Genomic DNA, 21649 nt, shown 5'->3' with positions numbered 1-21649 from the left:
ATAATTGTGGAATAATTTCAAATAAAATTCTAAATAATGATTTTTAAGGGTTTTTTGCTTCTTATAATATGTCGTTTCGTTAAGAATTAATAATGCAAAAAATGTATATGCGACTTTAATAACTGAAATATCTACTCGTATGCTTTCCAAATTATGGATACTTCTCTCGAAACAATATATTATATTTCTATTATTTTATATTATGTTTCCGAATTAAATATTAAATAAAAGGGGGTGTTTCCGTATATTTCACCCAAAAAAAGATAGACCAATCATAATAGCATTCATAATTTATTTCTGCGCAGGCTTTCACATTTTTTGGCAAGTCATCAAAACAAGTAGGATTTATCAGTTTATCGTAGAAGGTCAACGACCTCACCATTTCGTCAAAAACAAGGATGATTTTACAAAAATCATGATAATTCGTACAAAAGACGATGGAAACAACTCTGCACGTGTATTAATAAATCCGTGTAACAAATACGTACATGGTACAAAACTCCCCATATATTATATGAACAATATTTTCTATACTAGAGTTATGTGTATTTAAATACAGAAAGAAATAATAACATTAATTTATTAAAAATAGTTTTTAATAGAATTGCAATATCGAATATTTGTTTTTTTAATATTACTTTAATAATATTAGGTATCATTTAGACCTTTTTTCTAAAAATATATATGATTTAATTTTATATTTTATATTATTGAAATTATGAGAAACCTGCAGAGAATTTAATGTTCAACGTATAATTATTAATTTAATAATACTGACGTTTTAACAACTACAATTCTCGGATCGGTATTATGAAATTTTTCGATTTATTTATTACTGATTCAACAAAATCAGCTAGTAAAAGTAACAAAATTTACTATCACATATTAAAGCAGTAAATAGTTAAGATAAGTAAATACAATATGACTCTCAAATTAAATCAAACAACTTTAACTTAACTATATATTTTTATTTTCTTTAGAATTTATACAACGTTAGGTTTATAGTATTTGGTTAATTCGTACAACAGATTAACCTACTTATTTAAGTATTTGCTTTACGTAGAATACGTGTTTGTGTTATATGACAACTGTGTACTAGATTACAGGGAGAATTTATATAATAATAATAATATGTAAATCTTAGATATGGATATGATATCTTAGATTGAACTTTCTGGCCAAGTGAGCCCTCGTGCATCAAGAGAAAAATCGCTAATGGATTAAATTGTATCAATATGACTTAAAATATACACTAAACCTAACGCAATGACAATAACTAACACATCAATAATCTTGAAATGTAATAATTGCCATAATTGTTGGTTAAATATAAATGTTCCAAAACACAATAACACGATCAATCAATATTTGAAAGAATTTGTACCTAAAATATGATAATCAAAAGCACTATGTAGTTTTACAGTGAGAGTTTTTTGAATGTGTAAATATTAACAAAAACATACCTTCATATTATACAAGACGTAAATGAAATTGGTTTTAGAGTTACAATAATATTATATACTATATAGGTACTGTGGAAATTATAATCAAAATAAAAAAAAAATCATAATAACTAACAAAAATAGCATTGTGTTATTCCTTACAACAAATTAATAGTACGAACTTTACATACATATTTAAAGAGATTCAGTTTAGTTGGTGGTGATTCATTATACTTTATAAAATGTATATAATATCGCTTGGTATTCATCAATTAATATCAAAAAATATTACGTTCTTGATTATTATAGCTCACTATGAAAATGAAACATATGTCAGTTACATTTACAGTCAATTATAAAATTTGTATTAGCATGTCACTTTTCCATAAAGAGATCTAAAAAATACGTGTACATATTTAATGAGTCTGAAAAATAATCATTTTAACCATGTTGTAATCTGAATTGATAGTACTTTTTGTTTAACTTGTTGGCTGTATAAGTTAAAAATTCGTTCAAAGAATATATGGATATCGCTATGAATTTTGAATTGTACCTATATTTCTAATTTACATCTAATCAACTAGTGTAGTTGATTAATTATTATTGATATCAAATAAATTGTGACATTCCAATAACAAACAGTCATAGAAGATATCAATATTTAGCCACGTATTTTTTTCGACTTATACGTGGTGTGAATGAGAACTCTGCCATTCTTGGTAGTATTGACTTGTGTGTCCCTGGTAACTATCTTAGAAATCGGGAGCATCAGTTGTTTGTTCTCCCGAGGAGCAGAACTAACCTACCATTGTTGATGCCAATTGGGAGGGCAATAACTCTGTTCAACCAAATCGCTTCGGATGTTGATATATTCCATCTATGTGAGGATGAGTACAGGTGGACGTAATTTTATAAATTCTTAAAATACGGTCTGCTTAACTCATCCTCTGTACTTCCTTGTACACATATATATTTTTTTTGTATTTACACATTTATACTGTAGAATAACTTAATACTGATCTATCTCTTTTGTTATGTACCTAATATTGTTTTAATAATATTTCGTTGTTTCTAAATGTCATGTTGTGAACGTCTTAAACTTATAATTTGTAATGTTCACAATATGTAAAATAAATTAATTGAATTGAATTGAATAATTATCATTGGCTTTACGTTAGTTATTTATGTGTGAATCTTGGATGTTTCTTGAATATCAGAAAATTATTCCTAATACCCCGTTCTCTCATCTATCATCATATTATGCTGACGAAAATTATGAACTGGGTCTGAATAGCATCTTATATAAACAACATTTAGCATTTCTTACGCAGTGCATCGACTTTTGGAGACCATAGTAGCACTTTGTTAGCTAACATTATCGACACCTATTTTTATTTAAAGACTGGTGCTATTTTCAAGCGTAACACGTAACCCAAGATACATTTAAACTTTCTATTATTTCAAAAGTATAGTTATCGACTAATGATATCGAAAAACACCTTCTTATATAGAGATGGAACTGAATAGTATGAGCATAAGAAGACATCTAGAACCGTTAATTTTCATACAAATTCAATAGTTCTCCAGATTGGTATATCTTTCTTTAATAAAAATTTAACAAAACTTAAAATAATTTCAGTGATTTTTTATTGAAAAATCACAGAAAACTTTGGCCCATTTTGGAGTCATTCACACGGTTTTCAAACAGTAGATAGGCTATTTGGATGAGAGAAAAATCAATAACAAAGTTTAGTATATCACCATATTTTCCCACAAGGAAAATTTCCAATTTCTATCTATGCTAAACGCAATATTGAAATCGTACAATTTTCCTCAAATCCGCAATAATTTTGGCAAACGCCTAATCAATATGTGAACAGAGTGATAGTAGCTACTCGCTGAGTATATATTATGGTAGCCTACTGAAGCATGAAAATATAAGATAGACTAATATAAGACGATGGGCGTGGCTTTTGATTGGCTGTGAAAAGCTACAGAAGCTGGAGGTAGGCGTGCCCTACAGAAGGCACGCCCAATGCGGCGAGACTAGGCGGGACGCTTTTCCTGAAAAGACCGTAAAGGCTTTTATGGTTTTAGTGGGCCTTGTTATAAAGTATGCAGATTCTATTTCACTGGAATACTAAAACATTTAAAAGCCTCTCTGGCTTATTTATTTAAGTATTTTTTATCAGTTTCCGTAAGAATTTACATACTTGTAGGAAAATGCGTGACAAAAACGACATATATTAAAATTAATGTATCATGATAATGAAGATCAATTTTTATACAAGTTTTTATCTTTCTTTGAATGAATAACTTTGATATTTTTTTACCATGTCAGTTGGTTGCATTGAAATCGCTGAAGGTTGTAAAATTAAATCAATCACACAAAAACGTATTGTAAAGAAGCAATAAGAGGTTTAGGCAAACTGAGAAAAGACCGACTTATCAAAATGGACCAAGGTCAATATTTCTTCTTCATCTTTCTTCATGATACTTCGACCAGAAAAAAAGAATGTAAGATTGATTTTTAAATACGCCATTGAAGTGGAATATTAACAATTTTGTAGATAGCAAAAAGACAAATTAGAATATATAAAATATGTGAATGACTGTTTCTACAAAATATGTCTCTCTTGTTAATTGATGATAATTTGGAAATTCAATTGTAAATGACAACATCAAGGGCAAATGCGGAAACCACAAGTCCCTCACTCAATGGTGCTACTAAGTGTAGGACGGTACAGCCCTTTTGATACCTTCAGATTCTGGCGGAATCCAGATATCGGTGAAGATAGCCATGGTTGTTAGCAATGAGGAATATCTAAAACAAATAAAAATATAAGTTTCATAAGGGCGTATTATAATATAGCAGTTTCCTTTTCATTTGTATTTTAAAACAATTGAGGAGTTCATTTAAGTAACAGTTTACATAATAATAATATAATATATTAAAACCATAGGAGGTATTTAAAAATTATGATTGTAAAATAAGTTAATGTAAAACGATTATATTGAACCACCACGTAAACGCTGATTAAATTAATATATAGTATTTAGAAACTCGACGACAGAAGAATTTTTAAAACAAATGAAAATAGTGTTTAATGTTATTTTGTTTGTGTGTACAAATAATGGACAAGTTAATTTGTTTTAACTTTTTTACAAATTAGATTATTGATATATTATTATGATTTACTATCAAATAGAAATTCCCACCCCACACCATATTTACTCACATCGGGAGAGGTGCTGGACTGCTAGAAACGAAATTAAATTTACTGCTTCAAATTTCTTACTAGGTACATTATAGAAACATCCAAGTTGAAGGTCGATGAATAAGTAAAATCTTGCTAAATTGTTGTAATGAAAGTGATTTACTGCCATGAAGAACGTCTATAATTATATTTTAGTTTATAAACTTATAACGTTGTAGAGTCACAGAAAGGAAAATCTGAGACATCTTAAACTACTATACTGTATAAGCTTTGTATTACAGTCCTTCCTTACAGTTCTGATAATCGTTCATTGTATGTACACTAATGAAAAGGATTTTTTTTTATATTGGTGTAGTCTGGCAAATAAATCACGTATAAGATAATACCTATATGATATTTGAAATGAGAAAAGTTCTGTAGCTAACTTCATTGTTAGCTTTAGTAGTCTTTTTCAAATTCAGTTTCATATATAAAAGCTCCGTCTCTATAGAAGATTTTGCCATATCTCAATTTAGGATGTACCTAGGGCCCATTTGGAGAGAAAGAGAGAGTGTGATAGAAAAAGAGAAACTTGGCATATACAGAAATGTTTTATACCTACCATCATTATAACTTAACCCGATGAAACCTGATATATCACACACATTTTATGATATTTTTTTTTATTTTGTGTTTTAATAATTTATTAATGACCACACTTCCATAGATATCTAAATTTATTAAGATTTAAACTTTAAAGTATTTAAGAGTGTATTTTTTTTTCGTGGGTTGAAAATTATTATTAAAAGTTCATTTATTGGTTGAATAAAGTAAATTTATTTTAAAGCGTCAATTAAATCCAATAGTCAAGTACCATTAAGCTTTTTCATGATTGAAAGCTTCCATGGTGTCAAATTTTATAAGTATGCCGGAGACGGCACGGCATTCCCGAAGATTACCGAAATTTTCCGGAGCGTAGAAAAGTCTACCCTTCTCGCTTTTCGCGGGAGTACGTTACATAATTTCAGTAGCGAAGCAGCCTTGCTCGCCGTCAGTTGTGCGATTGGGGGGTTACATTTTCAATTTTCAAAAGCTGATACTACGGAAAACTTTTATTGCGTCAAAAAGTATTGCAAGCTTGTTAAATCAAACTTACTTTTTAATTAGTATTATCTACTTTATATAGAACAAAGCAGTGACTTCAGTGGAATATTTCTACTTATTCACAAACTATGTATCTACAAGCTGCGGTGTAAAAAACATTATATTTGTCATTCAAAGGCATTCAAATTCTACAAAACAATTGAAAATGTTAATAAACATACTCATTTTGCTGGTTTATTACTGATTTGTGAATGTATTACAAAAAACCTTCAAATTTCTCAAGCGAAAATGTAAGTATTTTCTTATGTTGTAATATAATTTTATCTGATTTTTTATTCCTCCTAATTTTTTTTATTATTGGCATAGCATTGAATAAGTGTGTATAATAACTTTAAAAGCTTTTTCTCCTATTATGTTTTACCCATTAAATTCATTTCATATAATTATCTCATTTCCCCCATTGGCTCTACAATCCGTTGTGGATATTGTCCGCCTCACGAAGAATTTCCTTGATAGATTTTTTAAACGAGAAATGGATGTTGGTCACTTGCTCAATCTATTAGGTCCAGACATACATTGAAAAAGAACATGTGTTTTTGCCAGACCTGCAATTGTAATCTGAGACCTGCAAGTTAGTAAGTGGACACGTTACCACTCGGCCATTGCAGATCGTTTCATATATATCGATACCTCAAAGCTACGATTAGATATTTAGTTTTTAAAATAATTAAAATATCTCACTGTTGGTTAAATTGATGAACTGTAATAGTGATATACAAAAATCATTGTCAGAATTTTTCAATATTGCATTAAATAAAGCACATGTTTTAGGCTTTTTAAAGCACAGGTATCTAGTACTGACAAACGCAAATTGTCATTAATATATCACTATTTCCATCGATCTAAATTTATTTTTTAAATATAATACCGAATTACCAAACCATTTTATTTGTTAAAAAATACTTGAAAAATAATATAAAATAATCGATATGCTTTAACGTTTTCTATCAGTTGCAAGAAAAATATTTCCGAAATAATCAATTCTATTAAATGTGTCAATTTAAATAAGACATACATTTATTAGGTGCATACTATGATAAAATATTTATTTTATTTGTATTTATAAAAGGATCATATTTTAAATTAGCATTTAAACAAAAAAATATTTTTTAGTACGCGGGCTTTACATCTAAATTAACTGTCACTAAATATGTTTTTGATATTTCTCGTATATCCAGAGACGTCAAATAATACAGGTCACATGTGCTTATATTATGGTGACTACACATTATAATAAAATTTAGAGACTGTCATCAGACTATCAAGTTCAAATAAAATGGATTCTCCGTACAACGTTCATCCAAAAAAAACAATTATTTTGTTTATAATATCTCTTCTTCTTTTTATACTTCATGTAGACTTGTAGAGCATTAGTTCTGTTTATATTAAAATTATTCAGATTTTTGCGAAGTTTAGTAAGAGAAGAAGAAGTTGTGAGGTTGGCAGAGAAGATGACGGTCGACGCGTCCTCCGTGCAACATGATATTTGGGATAAAAGTGTCGTTTATCCTATGCATTGTTAATTAATTATTCATCTAATGTTCCACAACCTAACCTTAATATTTAGTTGACATTGATGCGATGAGAAAAAATATCCTCATCTACGACGGTGATATTCTTATTGTGTTTTTATCATTATTTTACATTTTAAATGTTTCTCATTTTTAGATCGTAATCAATCGGCAATCATGAAAGATATGTTTATTTTAAATAATATCTTCTATGATTTATTAATAATTGGAAATGACATTATATTACCTAATGTAGGAAGGAACATGTGCCGTCTATAACTATTATTTTAGAAAATATTAATTGTTTGTGTTGATTTTTGTGAATGCGACACCTACCAGAGGCACCTAGCGAAAAAATATGAAGTAATGCAATTAATTTGATTGACATTTTTATATATACCTATACCTACTACATTTTAAAATTAAAATAATTTCAAGTTATACACATTTATATTTTTGTTTTTGTATTAGAAATAACTTGATAACCATAAAATGCGATCCTTTAATGAATTCTAAATTTAACGTTATTTTTAATTATTTCTAAGTTATTTTTAAGTTTTCCTTTTTAATATTTTTAGATACGTATTGATAAATTAAAACATATTAAAATATAAATTATCATACATTGCCTCAAATTGTGAGTTTCGTATTTTTTCGCTAGGTACCTCTGGTAGGGGGTTGCATTCACTTTAATAAAAGGCTATACGATATACATAACGAAATGCAAACTTTTACAATGAAAGATACATCGAAATTATTCAGGTAAAAGTTGTTTAATGCGAAATTAAAACAGCAATATAAGAAGGACTCGAGAGAAAGCCAAGGGCCTTCCCACCCTGAGGTAATATCTTACCTTCGCGCACGTATCATAAAGCACACGTAGGGGCAATAATTCATAACACCTCTCCTTTATTCAGACCTCTTGGGTGAAAAATATCAAGTGATCTTTAAACTCAAAAGTGGCTGATAAAAACATGAATGTTCCATTGTAGGCTTTTGCGGAGAAGGGATTATTTTTCATCATTTAAAACTCTACTGATCGCTTTTTCAAAGTTATATATATTATATATAGTTGTATTAGAATATAATTCAATAAATTGTTAATCAATTATTTACAAAACGCGGGTTACTTGAGAAAAGCTTCCCTTATAATAATGACCTATTTTTTGCTGCAATTTCAAATAGGCCATTCTTATTATAATTAATGTTATTATGTTTAATTAAATATAAATTACCCGCTTACTGTTCCGGATGCCCGTATGTCCGCTGTAGCGGGTTCGACTCTCATAAGGTGATGAAATACAAATATTTTTTTATTGAGTGTTTAATTCCAAGCCGCGAACCCAATGAGATGAAAAGTGGCTAGCTAGTTACAACTCCTTGTCAAAGGTCCCTTTAGTACCATCTTCTCGGTTGAGGTTTAAATACTAGGATATGAGAATAAATTATAAACACTTTTACGGTCATGTTATTGGGTATATTGTACTGTTAAGCATATTGAAAAATGTTAACGGATACCATTACTGCAATAACTAATTCAAAAAAATATGTGAATTATTCAAAGAGTATTTTTGATCTAACTAAACTTAGATAAATAAGGATCTGATATGTTTGGCGAACGGTGAACAGTTTTTCATCGTAAAAAGTCTGTTAATGAAGACCCGAAGGAAAGAAATCTGTAACAATGATAATTTTCTTTTAACTGTATTAGTTATAATTTACTTTTAACTATGTAATTATATTACTATTATAAATTTTATAAAATACGTACAATTCTAATTTGTAGAAAGCTGAAGATAGAATAATAAATTTCACATAAAAATATTATAAACTACTTATCGGGAAGACTGTTTGTGACTGATAAAATTATTCTACAATACATTTTTAATATATTATGAATTTACAAAATCTGGATAATCAATTTCTTTTGTATCATCTTTTAATCAGACTGGACTTCATTGAAAAAGTAATGGTTGAAACGAAATAATTAATATCTTGTCCGAATAGAAAATGTTCAAAGACAAAAAAAACCCTTAAGTTTTCGGTGTTGCGTAAAAATTCCGCTTTGAAGAAAGGTGTAAGAGTGCCAGGATGACAGAATGGTCCAGGGGGTGTTATTTAACATTCAACCCCCGCTTCGCTCTTAACATTAGCCGGGCGTTGGAAAACCCCGCCCTTTATTCTTCACTTCCGCCCACACGCGTGCCATCTTTTATCTCAGGGATTTATTTATACGAGACGGATTGCCAACATTAAAAACATTAATATGGTATTATTGTATTTAATATACAATATACAGACATTTATTTAAAAATGTATAAGCTTATCTTTGATAACATAAATATATAGACTCTGTTTTAGCTAGTTTTTTTTATTCTAAAACCATGCACAGAACTAAGCATGCATGCCTACTGTATGTTTCAGTTGTCGAGAACAGTATTTTTTTAAGTTTAATCGAATAATATTACTTAATAATAAGAAAAAAAATGTAATTGGCAATTGTAAAAGTAGTGTAAGAAATTCTTAGAGTATAAAGTATAACTCTATTAGTATATTTTAACATTCCTAACACTTTCAATTAACATTTTTAACAGTTGTAAAATAAAAAACCAAATACATATTATGAATACGATAAATTAAATGCAAATAAACTATATAACTTTGTAAATTGTTCACAAAAAAAAAATCAGAAATATAAGTAGGTACGCATCAGAAAAGGTATTTTTGATATATGTGTTCCGATCGGGACAAGAACATGCATTCATCAAATTCCTGCGAATGTACTTAACCAATTAAGTACAATATCTTTTATTTATGCTAACATTTTAAAATATCTAAGTTTCCTAGGTATTATCTAATATTCTGTTTATATTAGCGACCATCTTTTTAATGTTTTTTGGATCAATGTATTCCCCTGCCAGCCATGCATATATAATTGCATCATTTAAGAGTTAGTCTATTTTTTTCCAATTATTTTTTAGACGCACATAGAAACGTTCAGCTATTATCAGCTTTATTCCAGCACATGTTATGTAGAGATATTTTATTCATTGGATTCTTGCAAGATGTCCTGCTACTTTACACTTAAATTTTGTAAAAATCATTAACCAGTATATTTTCCTACTTTTGCATCTTCTTTGTTTTTGTGCCACATCCGTAATCGGATGTTGACAATGATTTTTGCCATGTCCCTCTCTGCCGCGCCGCTACTCTATATAGGGATGAAGCGCTATGCTCAAACCAATCTCTGATATTCGGTAGGACAATCTTATCTTCTTCTGCCCAAGTCTGGCGGCTTAACAGGAATCTTGATATCTCTCAGGATGCCAAAAAATGTAGCCAAATAATGACAACTTTCTATCCCCATTTACCATACTGACCTTTCTATGAATTTTAAAATAATGGTTCGATGTTAATAGTATTATATAAGTTAACGTTAGGTATTTGCCTATTATTATTGCTAAGTTTGGGCTTGTCGCTTAATAAAAACGGCTGTCGACATCAATAATAATTATAGAAGTAATAAACACAGTATTTTAAAACTTAACTGAAGTTCTACCACGTTATTTCTAGTTAAAAGTGACGTTCCGTGGAGTTAAACAGATCATGCGTTGCTTAGGGGAGGCACATTTTATTGGGCGATGAATGAAGGAACAAAATATACAAATTGCCCTGTTTGATACACGATAGAACCATTAAAAATCCTGGTGTTTTTGCATCGTAATAACCAATGGCGGTGTATCGCAGATAAATGTTCACAGGGGGCTTCCAAACCTGTAAGCGTCTCATCTACCTAAAACAACGCTATGTATGTTTTGTGGAAATGCTCTTATCCTCAGTTGAAGATGTCTAATAACATATGTGGGTAGGTCCCAACCAGACTAAAAATGAAAGGGGATTACATTCTATGTCTGCATACGGGCAGCATGCTTCCTAGGGACGTCACTGCTAGTTAAATTTAAAAAAATAATTACATATTATATAATAATATATATATTATATCTTCTTTTAACAAGATTATTCATGATATTTATTTTAATTATTTTAAGGTACGTACCTATTTACTGGATAAATATATAATACAATCAAATAATATTAATAACACAGCTTCATAGTCACATTTAAAAAAAAGGGCATTAATAAATTGAATTTTCGTTAAAATGTGTAATTAAAACCTTTTTAATCATGCGACATATTTGCATAAAAGGATCTCAAAGAGACAAAAACACCCTTTTACGGTAAAACGATTAAGCCTTTTTAACCGAAAGATAAAAACACGATGTTCCCGAGAAAAAATGGGGAAAAAACATTTGCATAATGCAAAATAGGCGTCGGGACATAAATATTTAAAATATACAAGTTAAACCGCCACAAGCAACGACATAATCCCGAAAATTAATTCGTTTATCACCCCACGAGTGTAAGGGATGGGCATTTATCACCATTATATTCTTATACGGGTAGTATTTAGTACCTAGTGTCTATGTACATTATACGCCATCTCTGTTTCACTACACCAAATACAATACACGCATGCAAAATAGTATCAGGGATGCATAGAAATGAAACATCGTTTTGGTGTAGATAACTAATTGAAAGTTATTCCAACAATTATTATAACATACATTCGCGGGTAAATACTACAGTCATCATCGTCAGCCGGGTTAGGTCTACTGTGAGTAAACCTTATTTAGTTCAAATTTTAATTTGTAGATACAGTGCAGATTAATGCGACCCTGTGATCGTACTTACAGTGGAGTAATTGTATACCCTACTCCCGTTTCTGAAGCTCTGGATGCGGTTTTGAATCATGCGTTTGACAAAAATTACATATTACTTTTCGTCTTTATAATGACCACAGAACATATTAATAAATAAAATTCTGATAGGCTATCACCAATACAGGGTTTTGAATGTGTAAGTGTCCTACGAAAATGAACCACATATTTTAGACGTCCAATAGTATGTATTGCATCCTTCAAATACACCAATATTGAATGAGCGTCAGTGAAAAAACCGAGAGCAGTTTTCAGAACGAAACAAGCGTATTCTCGACACGTGTTTAAGTTTATCTCATATTCTTCCACACTCGAGATCGGTTTCCTGTTACTCCACACCCGTTAGGTATTTCAGTTTCCATTATTTATGAGCTCCCTGTTACAGACCCAATAGGTTGGCCGAATGTCTAACAACATACGGTAAAAAGAGCTTACATACTTAATAATCCAAGTCAAGGATGCAATCGATAGGCCAAATCTCTAATAACTGTAAAAAGGACTTTCATAATTATATAACCTCAACTTTGTATTTCCATTTAGCAACTAAAATAATAATTTACTGTCACAGTACCTAAACTCTGTATTAGATCCGGAAAACGTATGCGCAAAATATACTAAAAATAATACAATACAGTAGCATCGAGCAAAATGAGTGGTAAACCACTGTTTAAAATATTTAATTTTCTCTTTTAATATTATTTAGTGATTTTTTGGTAATAATTGTTAATAAAAAATTCTTTTTCCACAGTAATTATTGTTTATTGAAATATGTGCATAATGCTCGCATCTACCTGTTTGTTTAAATATACCCTAAACATGTTGTGAATTACATTTATCTTAAATAAAACTGGTTATTTTAGAAATAGTAGAATAACATCTAAAATCCTTCTTTTAGGTTATGAATTTATTACTAAATGTTTGCAAATGTGTGATTTTATTAATGTTTTGCGATAGTATGTATTGGTTTATTTAAAACATTTCTCATTTCCTGATACAAAATTATCCGGCGTGTTCTTAATTTTGTTGATTGCATGTTTTCCTAATCACATTAAATCATAAATCCGGTAATGCAAAGCGCGGAGGAGGTACAATTTCATTAATTTGTAACGCAGTTTGTTCAGTAAAACCGATACTGGCGGAATATTTAATCATTTTATGCCTTTGGCTCCGAGCGCTCGTTTTCGCGAAATTAATAATTAATGCTTTTTAATTAATCACATCTCCTCTCGAATTGCAGACCAAACTTCGTGAATTTATTACAAACACACTCTTTACAATGAATGCCAATGAGGGAATAAGTAATTCATAACTTTATATTCTTGTAATCAGTCTCATAACGTCATTTTATTCATTAGATATTGTTACGAACAGCGCTCGAAATAGAAAAGTTTATGAACGGGAGCGCTAAAAAATTAACCTAAAATATAAACCTTGCCTAAACCAAAATATAATAGTTTCAGTATGATATGGGCAATCCGACAAAAATAGTGCACACTTTTTCAGCCACACTTATTTGTTTTCGTTGAATTTAGAATATATATTACAGACGTTGTTGGGTATTTTTTTTTAAATGCATTAAGCCTTAATTAAACCGAACTGTAATCGATAAAAAATATCTAAAATTATGTACCTGTTTCAATGGCATAATTTTAGGTATTTATAAACGATTTTTTTACTATTATCTAGGTACTATCGGTTGGATTAGGCAGGGTTTAATTAAACTTTAAAAACTATTATTGTAGTCTTAGTTCAATGAAAACAAATACATTTGAGTGATAAAGTTTAGTGTGCACTATTTATGTCGAATCTTAATAGCCTACCTCTACCCTTCGCCACTGCCATGTTGTCAAGTATTAAAAGAGCGTAGGTGACAATTTGAAACTACACAAGAGAGCCATTTGAATTATGAATTTTATCAATTTTATTTTTAAAACCCCTATCAAAAACACGTATTACAGAGCAGAAAAAAGCTCTAACCTCTTGCTACTTAAATGTACTTCTAACTGTACTCTACTTCTCTTAAGATGTAGCAGATGACATTTAAAAATGTTATAAGCAATTTACCTATAAATAAATTATATTCACCAAAAAGTTTTATTAGGCTTTTTATAGTGTTTCTGAATAATAGTCTCATAAACATACCTCAACATGGCTTAATAAAATTTATCTCGTACCTATTAAGCCAAAAACGCCCTTTGTTTACTGTAGAGTAATTTGAAACACAAAATTTTATTGATTTTGTCATACATTTTTGTAACAAGCCCTGTCAATAATGATTATTTTTGCGTTGCAAACTAAATAAATAAAATAATTAAGCCATAAATAACGCATATTCACCAAAAATGTTTTTTTAAACATACCACATTATATATAGTGTTTCTGCATAATATTTCTCATAATCAAAACTCAACACAATTTTATATAATTTATCTCTCACTTCACATAATTTAAAAATTAATTAATATATCTAACACATGTTTCGCACACATAGTTAGCTCTATCAATCAAACATTACATACAAAATATAACTATTGACCGAGGTTATTGATGAAATTTGAATTTAAATTATAATTGATTTGAGTTCTGTTCTATATTCTATTACTCAGTGGCTAGGTACATTTGGTGATAACATTTTTCATTCATTAAATTCGCAACAAAATACTTAGTTCCATTGTCTACGAGTAATGATATTTTAATATGCTTACCTACTGAATGTATTAATAGTATATAAGTTATTTACTACGGGTTTATACAAACACTTTACATATTCAAAATATTATAATATTAGTTTTTCTGCCCCATTCTTTATTTGGGTAATAAGGTTATTACCTTGTTTTATTGTATTAAATTACTATATAAACAGTTGCCAGTATGTATTACTGTGTATATGCCATTAATGCGTGTGAATAGTGCCTGAAGATGCCGTAAGGCGAAACACGGATTGCAAAAAAAATACACAAACAGAATAAATAGTACAAAACTCAAAGAATACGTTACATAATTATTATTGACAAAGCTTATTTGCTGTCTTATTACCAAGAATTAAATAAAGCTCTTGAAAAAACGAGTCGGTGTTATTGAAAAATAGCCAGCTTTAAATATTTTCCTACTTTTCATTTTCCGGTGCGGGGAAAGTCTTGCAGTAAATTGCTTCGAAATTCTGTTTAATGCAAACAACAACTGTATCAGGCGCACATGTTGCAGCGAAGGGTTTGTGTAAACAACACCGCCGCTATTTTCCACCCCAGTCTGTTGCTTTCATTTCCCGACAGGGTTCGTGGTATTAGTGTTTACCAACACGCAGATATTCTGTTACAAGGTCATGTTATATGGCTGTCAAGTGAAACGGAAGGAAAATATTTTAAAATTGAAAAAAAAAATTACCTTTTCAATGTAACTGTACCAATATATTGTTTTCTTTTTTTCAGAACCTCTAAGAATCTAGAAGAAATCGCGTGATACAGAATCAATATTGTCAGAATTTCGAAATCCAGAATCTCCTCACACCAGTAAAAATATTAGGTATGTATATAGTAAAGCTACTAGACTGACATACACATAATATGTTTATTTTGTTTTATATCCCATAACATTCTTTTGTACTGTAGAGGTGGAAAAACTGGTCGATTTTGAAGACTAAGTATACTTACTAGTATTTGGAATACTATATAGAGCGGTTGGTGTGCGTATGCGACATAAGTCTCATACTAAACTGGAACTAAAACTTAACTCCATATTAGTATTTGAAATATCGGCTTCAATAGAATCGCTAAAAAACACACTTGAACTGGGGTTTTCGAAATGTCCCATTATAAAATTTTAAACACATTTTAAATGTACCTATGAGTTGTTTTTATGTTATGTTATAATATTATTGTTAACATAAAATGAATAACAATGATTTTTTATTGTTAACTGCGTCACCTCAGTCACCTCACCACATTTCTGAGGGAATAATATGCTGCTACAGAAAATTTATGACATATTTGTTCATACATAAGTTCATTCATCATTCGCATGCATAGACTAATAAATTAAAATATAATTGTATTCAAATGCTACCTCGCTCGCGCGCATTTAATGTAAATATTATTGAAAGTCTACCAACTAGCGAGCGACTCGCGATGATATCATCACAAGTTTTTGGGAACAAGTTTATTGGGCCACACGTACTGAGTATGGGTAATTTCATCCGATACTTGAGTACACAAACTGGTGACAGGATTTCCAACTCACCTCTAGTACTGTGACTAAATTGACAGCTATATAAAAATAAATATTTTTTACAATGGCAGCACTGAACACTTTGTTTTAAAATTATATGTAAATATTGGCATACCGTTGTGCTTCTTTTTAATACTTTCTTACTTATATACTGTTATTTGTAACTTATGGAATGGTTCAATTTCAAAAATTTCAAAAGAAGTCTCAGAGTACAAAGTATCGACGATCTTGCTGAATGTATTCAATGTGCAATCCGATCGGATCAACTTACTGCAGTGCAGTGTCGTTTAGCGATAGTATAATGTCCGCAAAATTAATAATATTAAACTAAAAGTATGTAGGTACCTACACATAACCAGTGACGTCCCGTGGGAGTGGGCAAGCCATGCGTTACTTAGGGGTGGCAGATTCAGGAATGAATACATAAAACCTTTGAATGCAATGGCGGTTTTCTATCAAGCGGACGATGGGGACACTTCGTTAGAAAGAACCGACATTTTAGTTTAAATAAATCATAAGAGTGCCTCCAAACTAGTCACTGCCTCAGACTTTCACGTACCTAAAATCATCGCTATTTGAGAGGAGGTTTCTTAAAAATGCTCTAATCCCCAGCTAATGATAATATGAACCTTGGTACATCATTTTTTTTCCAAGATTGTAAAATAGGTACCCTACAAATGTGTATGTATTTCAACTAAAAATGAAAAGGGACGGCATTCTTTGTCTGCCTAAAGATGGCACTTTGTCTAGGGAAGTCACTGCACATAACACTACCGTATCTGAATCTGTCTGTATTCAGTTATGGACGTATGGTATAGAAATGAAAATTATTAATAAAAGTTGGCAAGTATTGATTATTTTGGATTTATTGTTTTATGTTTGCTTTTGTTTAGGTATATAATATGCACTGTGCTATATTGGTATTGTGCCTTATATATACGCAGCGCTCGAAATGGGAAAGTTTACGAACCGGAGCGCTCAACAGTTTTCTTAAGATATTAACATAGAGTTATCAAAATAATCAATTATTGATGTGTATCTTATAAAAATAAGTGTGTTAGATTTTTTGTTAAATGGCTCATCTAGCTCAGACGGTCAAATTATTTCTTCCACGAGACGGAGTGGTAACATTACCGATTTTATGAACCGGAACGGCGTTCCGGTGCGCTCCGGTCCATTTTGAGCCCTGTATATACGGCGGTCCAGGTCCAAAAAATGTACGGCTGAAACAATGTAAAATTAGTTGATACCTATAATATTCAAAATCTTCCACTATTATATAGAACGACCGGTTTAGAGACAAACTCTCCTCACTTCATAACAAATTCGCCTCAAACCAAAAATAAGTAGTAACGAAAATGCACAATATGGTGGATGGCATGCAATTATTCAAAAATTAATTTAGAAAATAAATATTATCCATAATCAAAAACCGCCACTGATGTAGGTGCTAATGGTGTAGCTTCATTAATTTTTGGAACAAGTTCCTTCTTTTAGTATTCAAAAAAATATTCTTAGATTATTTTGTTGCTTTTATGCAACGTTGCCACACCAGGAGCACAAGCGAATGAGAAGATAAATATCAAACTGAGCATAGAGACTGAGAGGCAGCTGGTATCCATAATAGAACGCGCTCTGTTGGTTGTATATTTTGCGGATTTAAAAAATGGCCCTGTTGTTTCCAAAAGTCGAAACATTCCGTAAAATTCAAATAACAACTATATCAGGGCACCATGTTTTCTGAAAGATGTTGTATGCCAGTGGAAAATTTTGAATATGCGCGCGCAGATCACATATATGTTATTTTATACACAACTATTATGTTATGCATACATACATCCAATGCAAAAAAAATATCAAGTAAAAATGTTCAAATACAAATTACGGCATCGTAATTTTTTCACATAAATTGTTATAGGCAAAAATATTGATGGGCTGGTTTCTCAAGATTAATATTTTTGCTAAAAACATCGTTTTATAAAATAAAATTGTGGTTGATACGTTAATTAATTTTAGGTTTACAAAATACCAGCAGTAAACATGTTTACATCATAATATTAGACTCGTTAGTGAACTGAAAATAATATTGATACTCGACGGTGCATGCACACTGCACAGTACACCGTCTAGCATTCTGGCCGATCGACCGTGTTGTTTTCGTTGAAATAAATATGCACCTCCTCGCTTTTATTATTGCCTGGTATATACGTACATCTCTTGTCAGAAGGCTCCGTCAAACAAGCAAGCAACAAAATTGACAGTGTACGTCGTCGACACCTGAAAAGGTTGACGGACAAAATAATATAATAAATATTTTATTAGTCTCTGGATATAGCAAGATAAAAATAATATACGTGTTTCTCTTTTTAATTAATGTACCTAAACATAAATAAACACCTTTTCTTTCTTCTTATTACAGTAACCCAAAATTAACGAAGTACATACATAAATTAATAATGCATAAACTTACCTGAAACCACATACACTAAAATAAAAATTGTTATTAAATAACTTGCGTTTATAGCCAGTACAAAAACTCTTCTCATATTTTTTTATATTTCAATTTAATTCGGTGTAGAATATTATCAATAAATTACCTACTCGACTATATTCCACAAAAATATTGGCATACATACCGTTTGAAACATCTCCCACCGACAACGTTGGTAAAAACTACACAACAACCATACTAGGGCAGCAGACGCTTTTGAGGGTATAAAATAAACAAGTTCTACCGGCTGGTTCCATAGGAGTTTATACGTTGAGTGTATTTTAGCGAGCCGGGCCGTAAGGGGAAAGGTTATCAAAGTAAGGATGGGGGGAGAAAGAGAAAGGGATACATTCGCATATTTTGATACACCTATGCAAAGGCATGCTGCTCTAATAACTCTTTTTGTGACGATTAAAGGCCATAGACATTTCATTCCTGTTCCTAATATGGTAATATGATTTTTCATAAATATTGTTGTTTTGTTTTCAGATATTGAAGAATGAAGGGAATCGATGCAACTGCCACTACAGCTCCGAGAGCGAAAAAGCAAAACCATGCTAATATACCATGCCCGATAGAAAATTGTGCCAAATTTACATACGGTAAATTACCGGACCATCTCACCAAGCGTCATGGGCTTACAGGAAAGGAACGGGAGACCGTCAACGAAAGACAGCGGAAGAGATTTTTCAATGGCGAACTCTGTCAAGTGAAATTTTTAAAAGAATCTGCCATTATGGACCTTTGGGGAGACACGTACGACGATCCAAATATCAAAAAGAAAATTCACGAAGGATACGCCATGGTGAAGATCAGAATCATACCAATTACTGCCACTACCAATAGAGTCATGCCACTTACTGAGCAAGATGCTAATATTCTCACTAACTACAACGCAAGAACGATTGTAAAGCCACAAAAGGCTGTCAAGAGAAAAAAAGTTGATCCACCTCCCACTGACCAAGACAATGTCGAAAATTCTACTGAACTCGTAACCAGAAGTAAAAGAAGACGATCTTGCGAGTCTTCGTCGAGTGATGGAGAAGAAAATAACAATTTAATTAAAACTATTCCAGATGCAACCGTTTTAAACCCAGTTGAAGCAGAAATAGTAACCGCACGTGAAACATCTTCAAGTGAATCCGAAAGTAGCAATTACTCGTACGAAATTGTATCAGCAAATTCAGAATCATCGGAGAATGATAGATTACAAGATTTGTTAGACACGAAACTGGACGAAAAGTACAAATACGTTATTAACGACATGAAAAAGTCTATGACCATGGGAAGAACGCTGAGCTCAAAAAAGCAAAGAACATACCGGACATACAAAAGATACGCAAAACGTTTAATTGTCTACTTGCAAAAACAAAATCCTTGTTCAGCAGACGATATCGATGACCTGCTTGGAAAACAGAGATACGTTTCCATGTTTATGGAAGCAATGAACAACTATTTCAAGCCAAAGACAGTGAGAAATTACATTATAGCTTGCATCAAACTTCTTGATTCTAGACTATTTCTTATTGAAACCGATCCTTCGTGCAAAGAAAAAGTAGCTCAATTGACTTTAGTTTATAATTTAATGCATACTTACTTGGTCGAATGTATGAAATTATTGCCAAAAAAAGATCGACTGACAAAAAATTCCATCGATCAAAATGAATCTTCAAATAATATCGAAAAGGGTAGTTATTTGAGCAGAAAAGAATCTATACATAGTTAAAATGACAAAATAAACATTTTAACAATTAAGGGAGGCGGTGCCTACTAATGTGGATTCACCGGAGGCATATATTGTCAATATAAAAATAGTGAAATTTAATAAATTTTTCTGATAGTTTGTTTCGATATATATAATATATTAGGTATATTATTTATTTTGTCCATTGTATTATAATATGGTTATTATTATCATAAAAAATATGTTTGATAAATTCTTTTGAAGTTCACATGAATATTTTCGGATTTTCAATAAATGCATTATTGCATTTAATAAAATATTGATTTTATTAAACTAAAACAATTTAAATTGTAAATTATCAGAAAAATTAAATGTAATAAATTACATGCTTCACATTCTGTCGCCAGGCTCCGCTAGTAGCATCACGTCCCCCCTTAAATATGTACTAATTTCGAATGCACGAATAGTAAAAATTGTAATTAACTAGGCTATAATAAGTTAGATTATGTACCTACGTAGTTTTTAAGCTATACTAAGGGTAAAAAAATGATCTCAAGCAATACTAATTTTCTATGAATTATAATGATGTACCTACCTACCCAATATTATGGTTTTAATTCCAAACAAAAATGATGTGCAATGTTTATTTAAATTTGTAATTTGCATTTTTAATTTGAATAAAGTGTTATATTTGGTATTTTGTGAAGTGAGTTCTTTTTATTAATCTTTAAAAAGATAAATTAATAACTTCACTATGGTCGGTATGGAGGAAAGTAATTTTGTCATTTTTTACGGATTTATACATCAATTAGAAAGGGAGAGGAGGCGATCTGAAACACTACCAGTATATTCAAATTTTTTAATCAGCTTGCGAATACAACCTTCAATTATTGGGCGATAATTTCAATCTTAATTTTCGCAATACGACCGTCGAAGATTTGCCATTTTCGTGGTTATGATTGTAGGATTTTTATTTTTTATGTGTTATGCGGTGGAGAAATGGTCCATTCTGTTAAATGGTAGACTTTCTACTGACGATATAATATTATGTCAAAAAATACGCGCGAAATATTTGATATTGACCACGAGTTGGGTAACTCTTTAGCTTTTACCTATCATTACTTGCACACTATTCCTAAACAATACATACAAACAACT

General features: G+C 30.7%; 1 protein-coding gene across 1 annotated transcript; it reads left to right on the top strand.

Moving 5' to 3' along the window:
- Positions 1–5706: 5706 nt before the first annotated feature.
- On the top strand, positions 5707–20688 carry LOC147078354 (uncharacterized). The gene is made up of 4 exons (XM_085960554.1): positions 5707–6033; positions 15521–15614; positions 19297–19918; positions 20006–20688. The coding sequence occupies exons 3-4, from the start codon at positions 19307–19309 to the stop codon at positions 20531–20533; spliced, it is 1140 nt and encodes a 379-aa protein (XP_085816680.1). The 5' UTR covers positions 5707–6033; positions 15521–15614; positions 19297–19306; the 3' UTR covers positions 20534–20688.
- The last annotated feature ends 961 nt before the right edge of the window (positions 20689–21649 follow it).

Source organism: Rhyacophila brunnea, unplaced genomic scaffold, assembly GCF_057557595.1.
Source record: "Rhyacophila brunnea isolate RB1 unplaced genomic scaffold, BYU_Rbru_1.0 scaffold_11, whole genome shotgun sequence".
Taxonomy (NCBI): domain Eukaryota; kingdom Metazoa; phylum Arthropoda; class Insecta; order Trichoptera; family Rhyacophilidae; genus Rhyacophila; species Rhyacophila brunnea.
Note: the sequence above shows the minus strand (reverse complement) of the source record. Positions and strands in the feature narration are given on the sequence as shown.

What these genes read in the sequence shown, in the direction of transcription:
- LOC147078354 (XM_085960554.1), top strand. Translation starts at nt 19,307, where the DNA reads ATGAAGGGAATCGATGCAACTGCCACTACAGCTCCGAGAGCGAAAAAG. An exon ending in ACCCAGTTGAAGCAGAAATA is followed by an intron (nt 19,919 to 20,005) that starts GTAACCGCACGT and finishes GAATCATCGGAG; the next exon opens with AATGATAGATTACAAGATTT.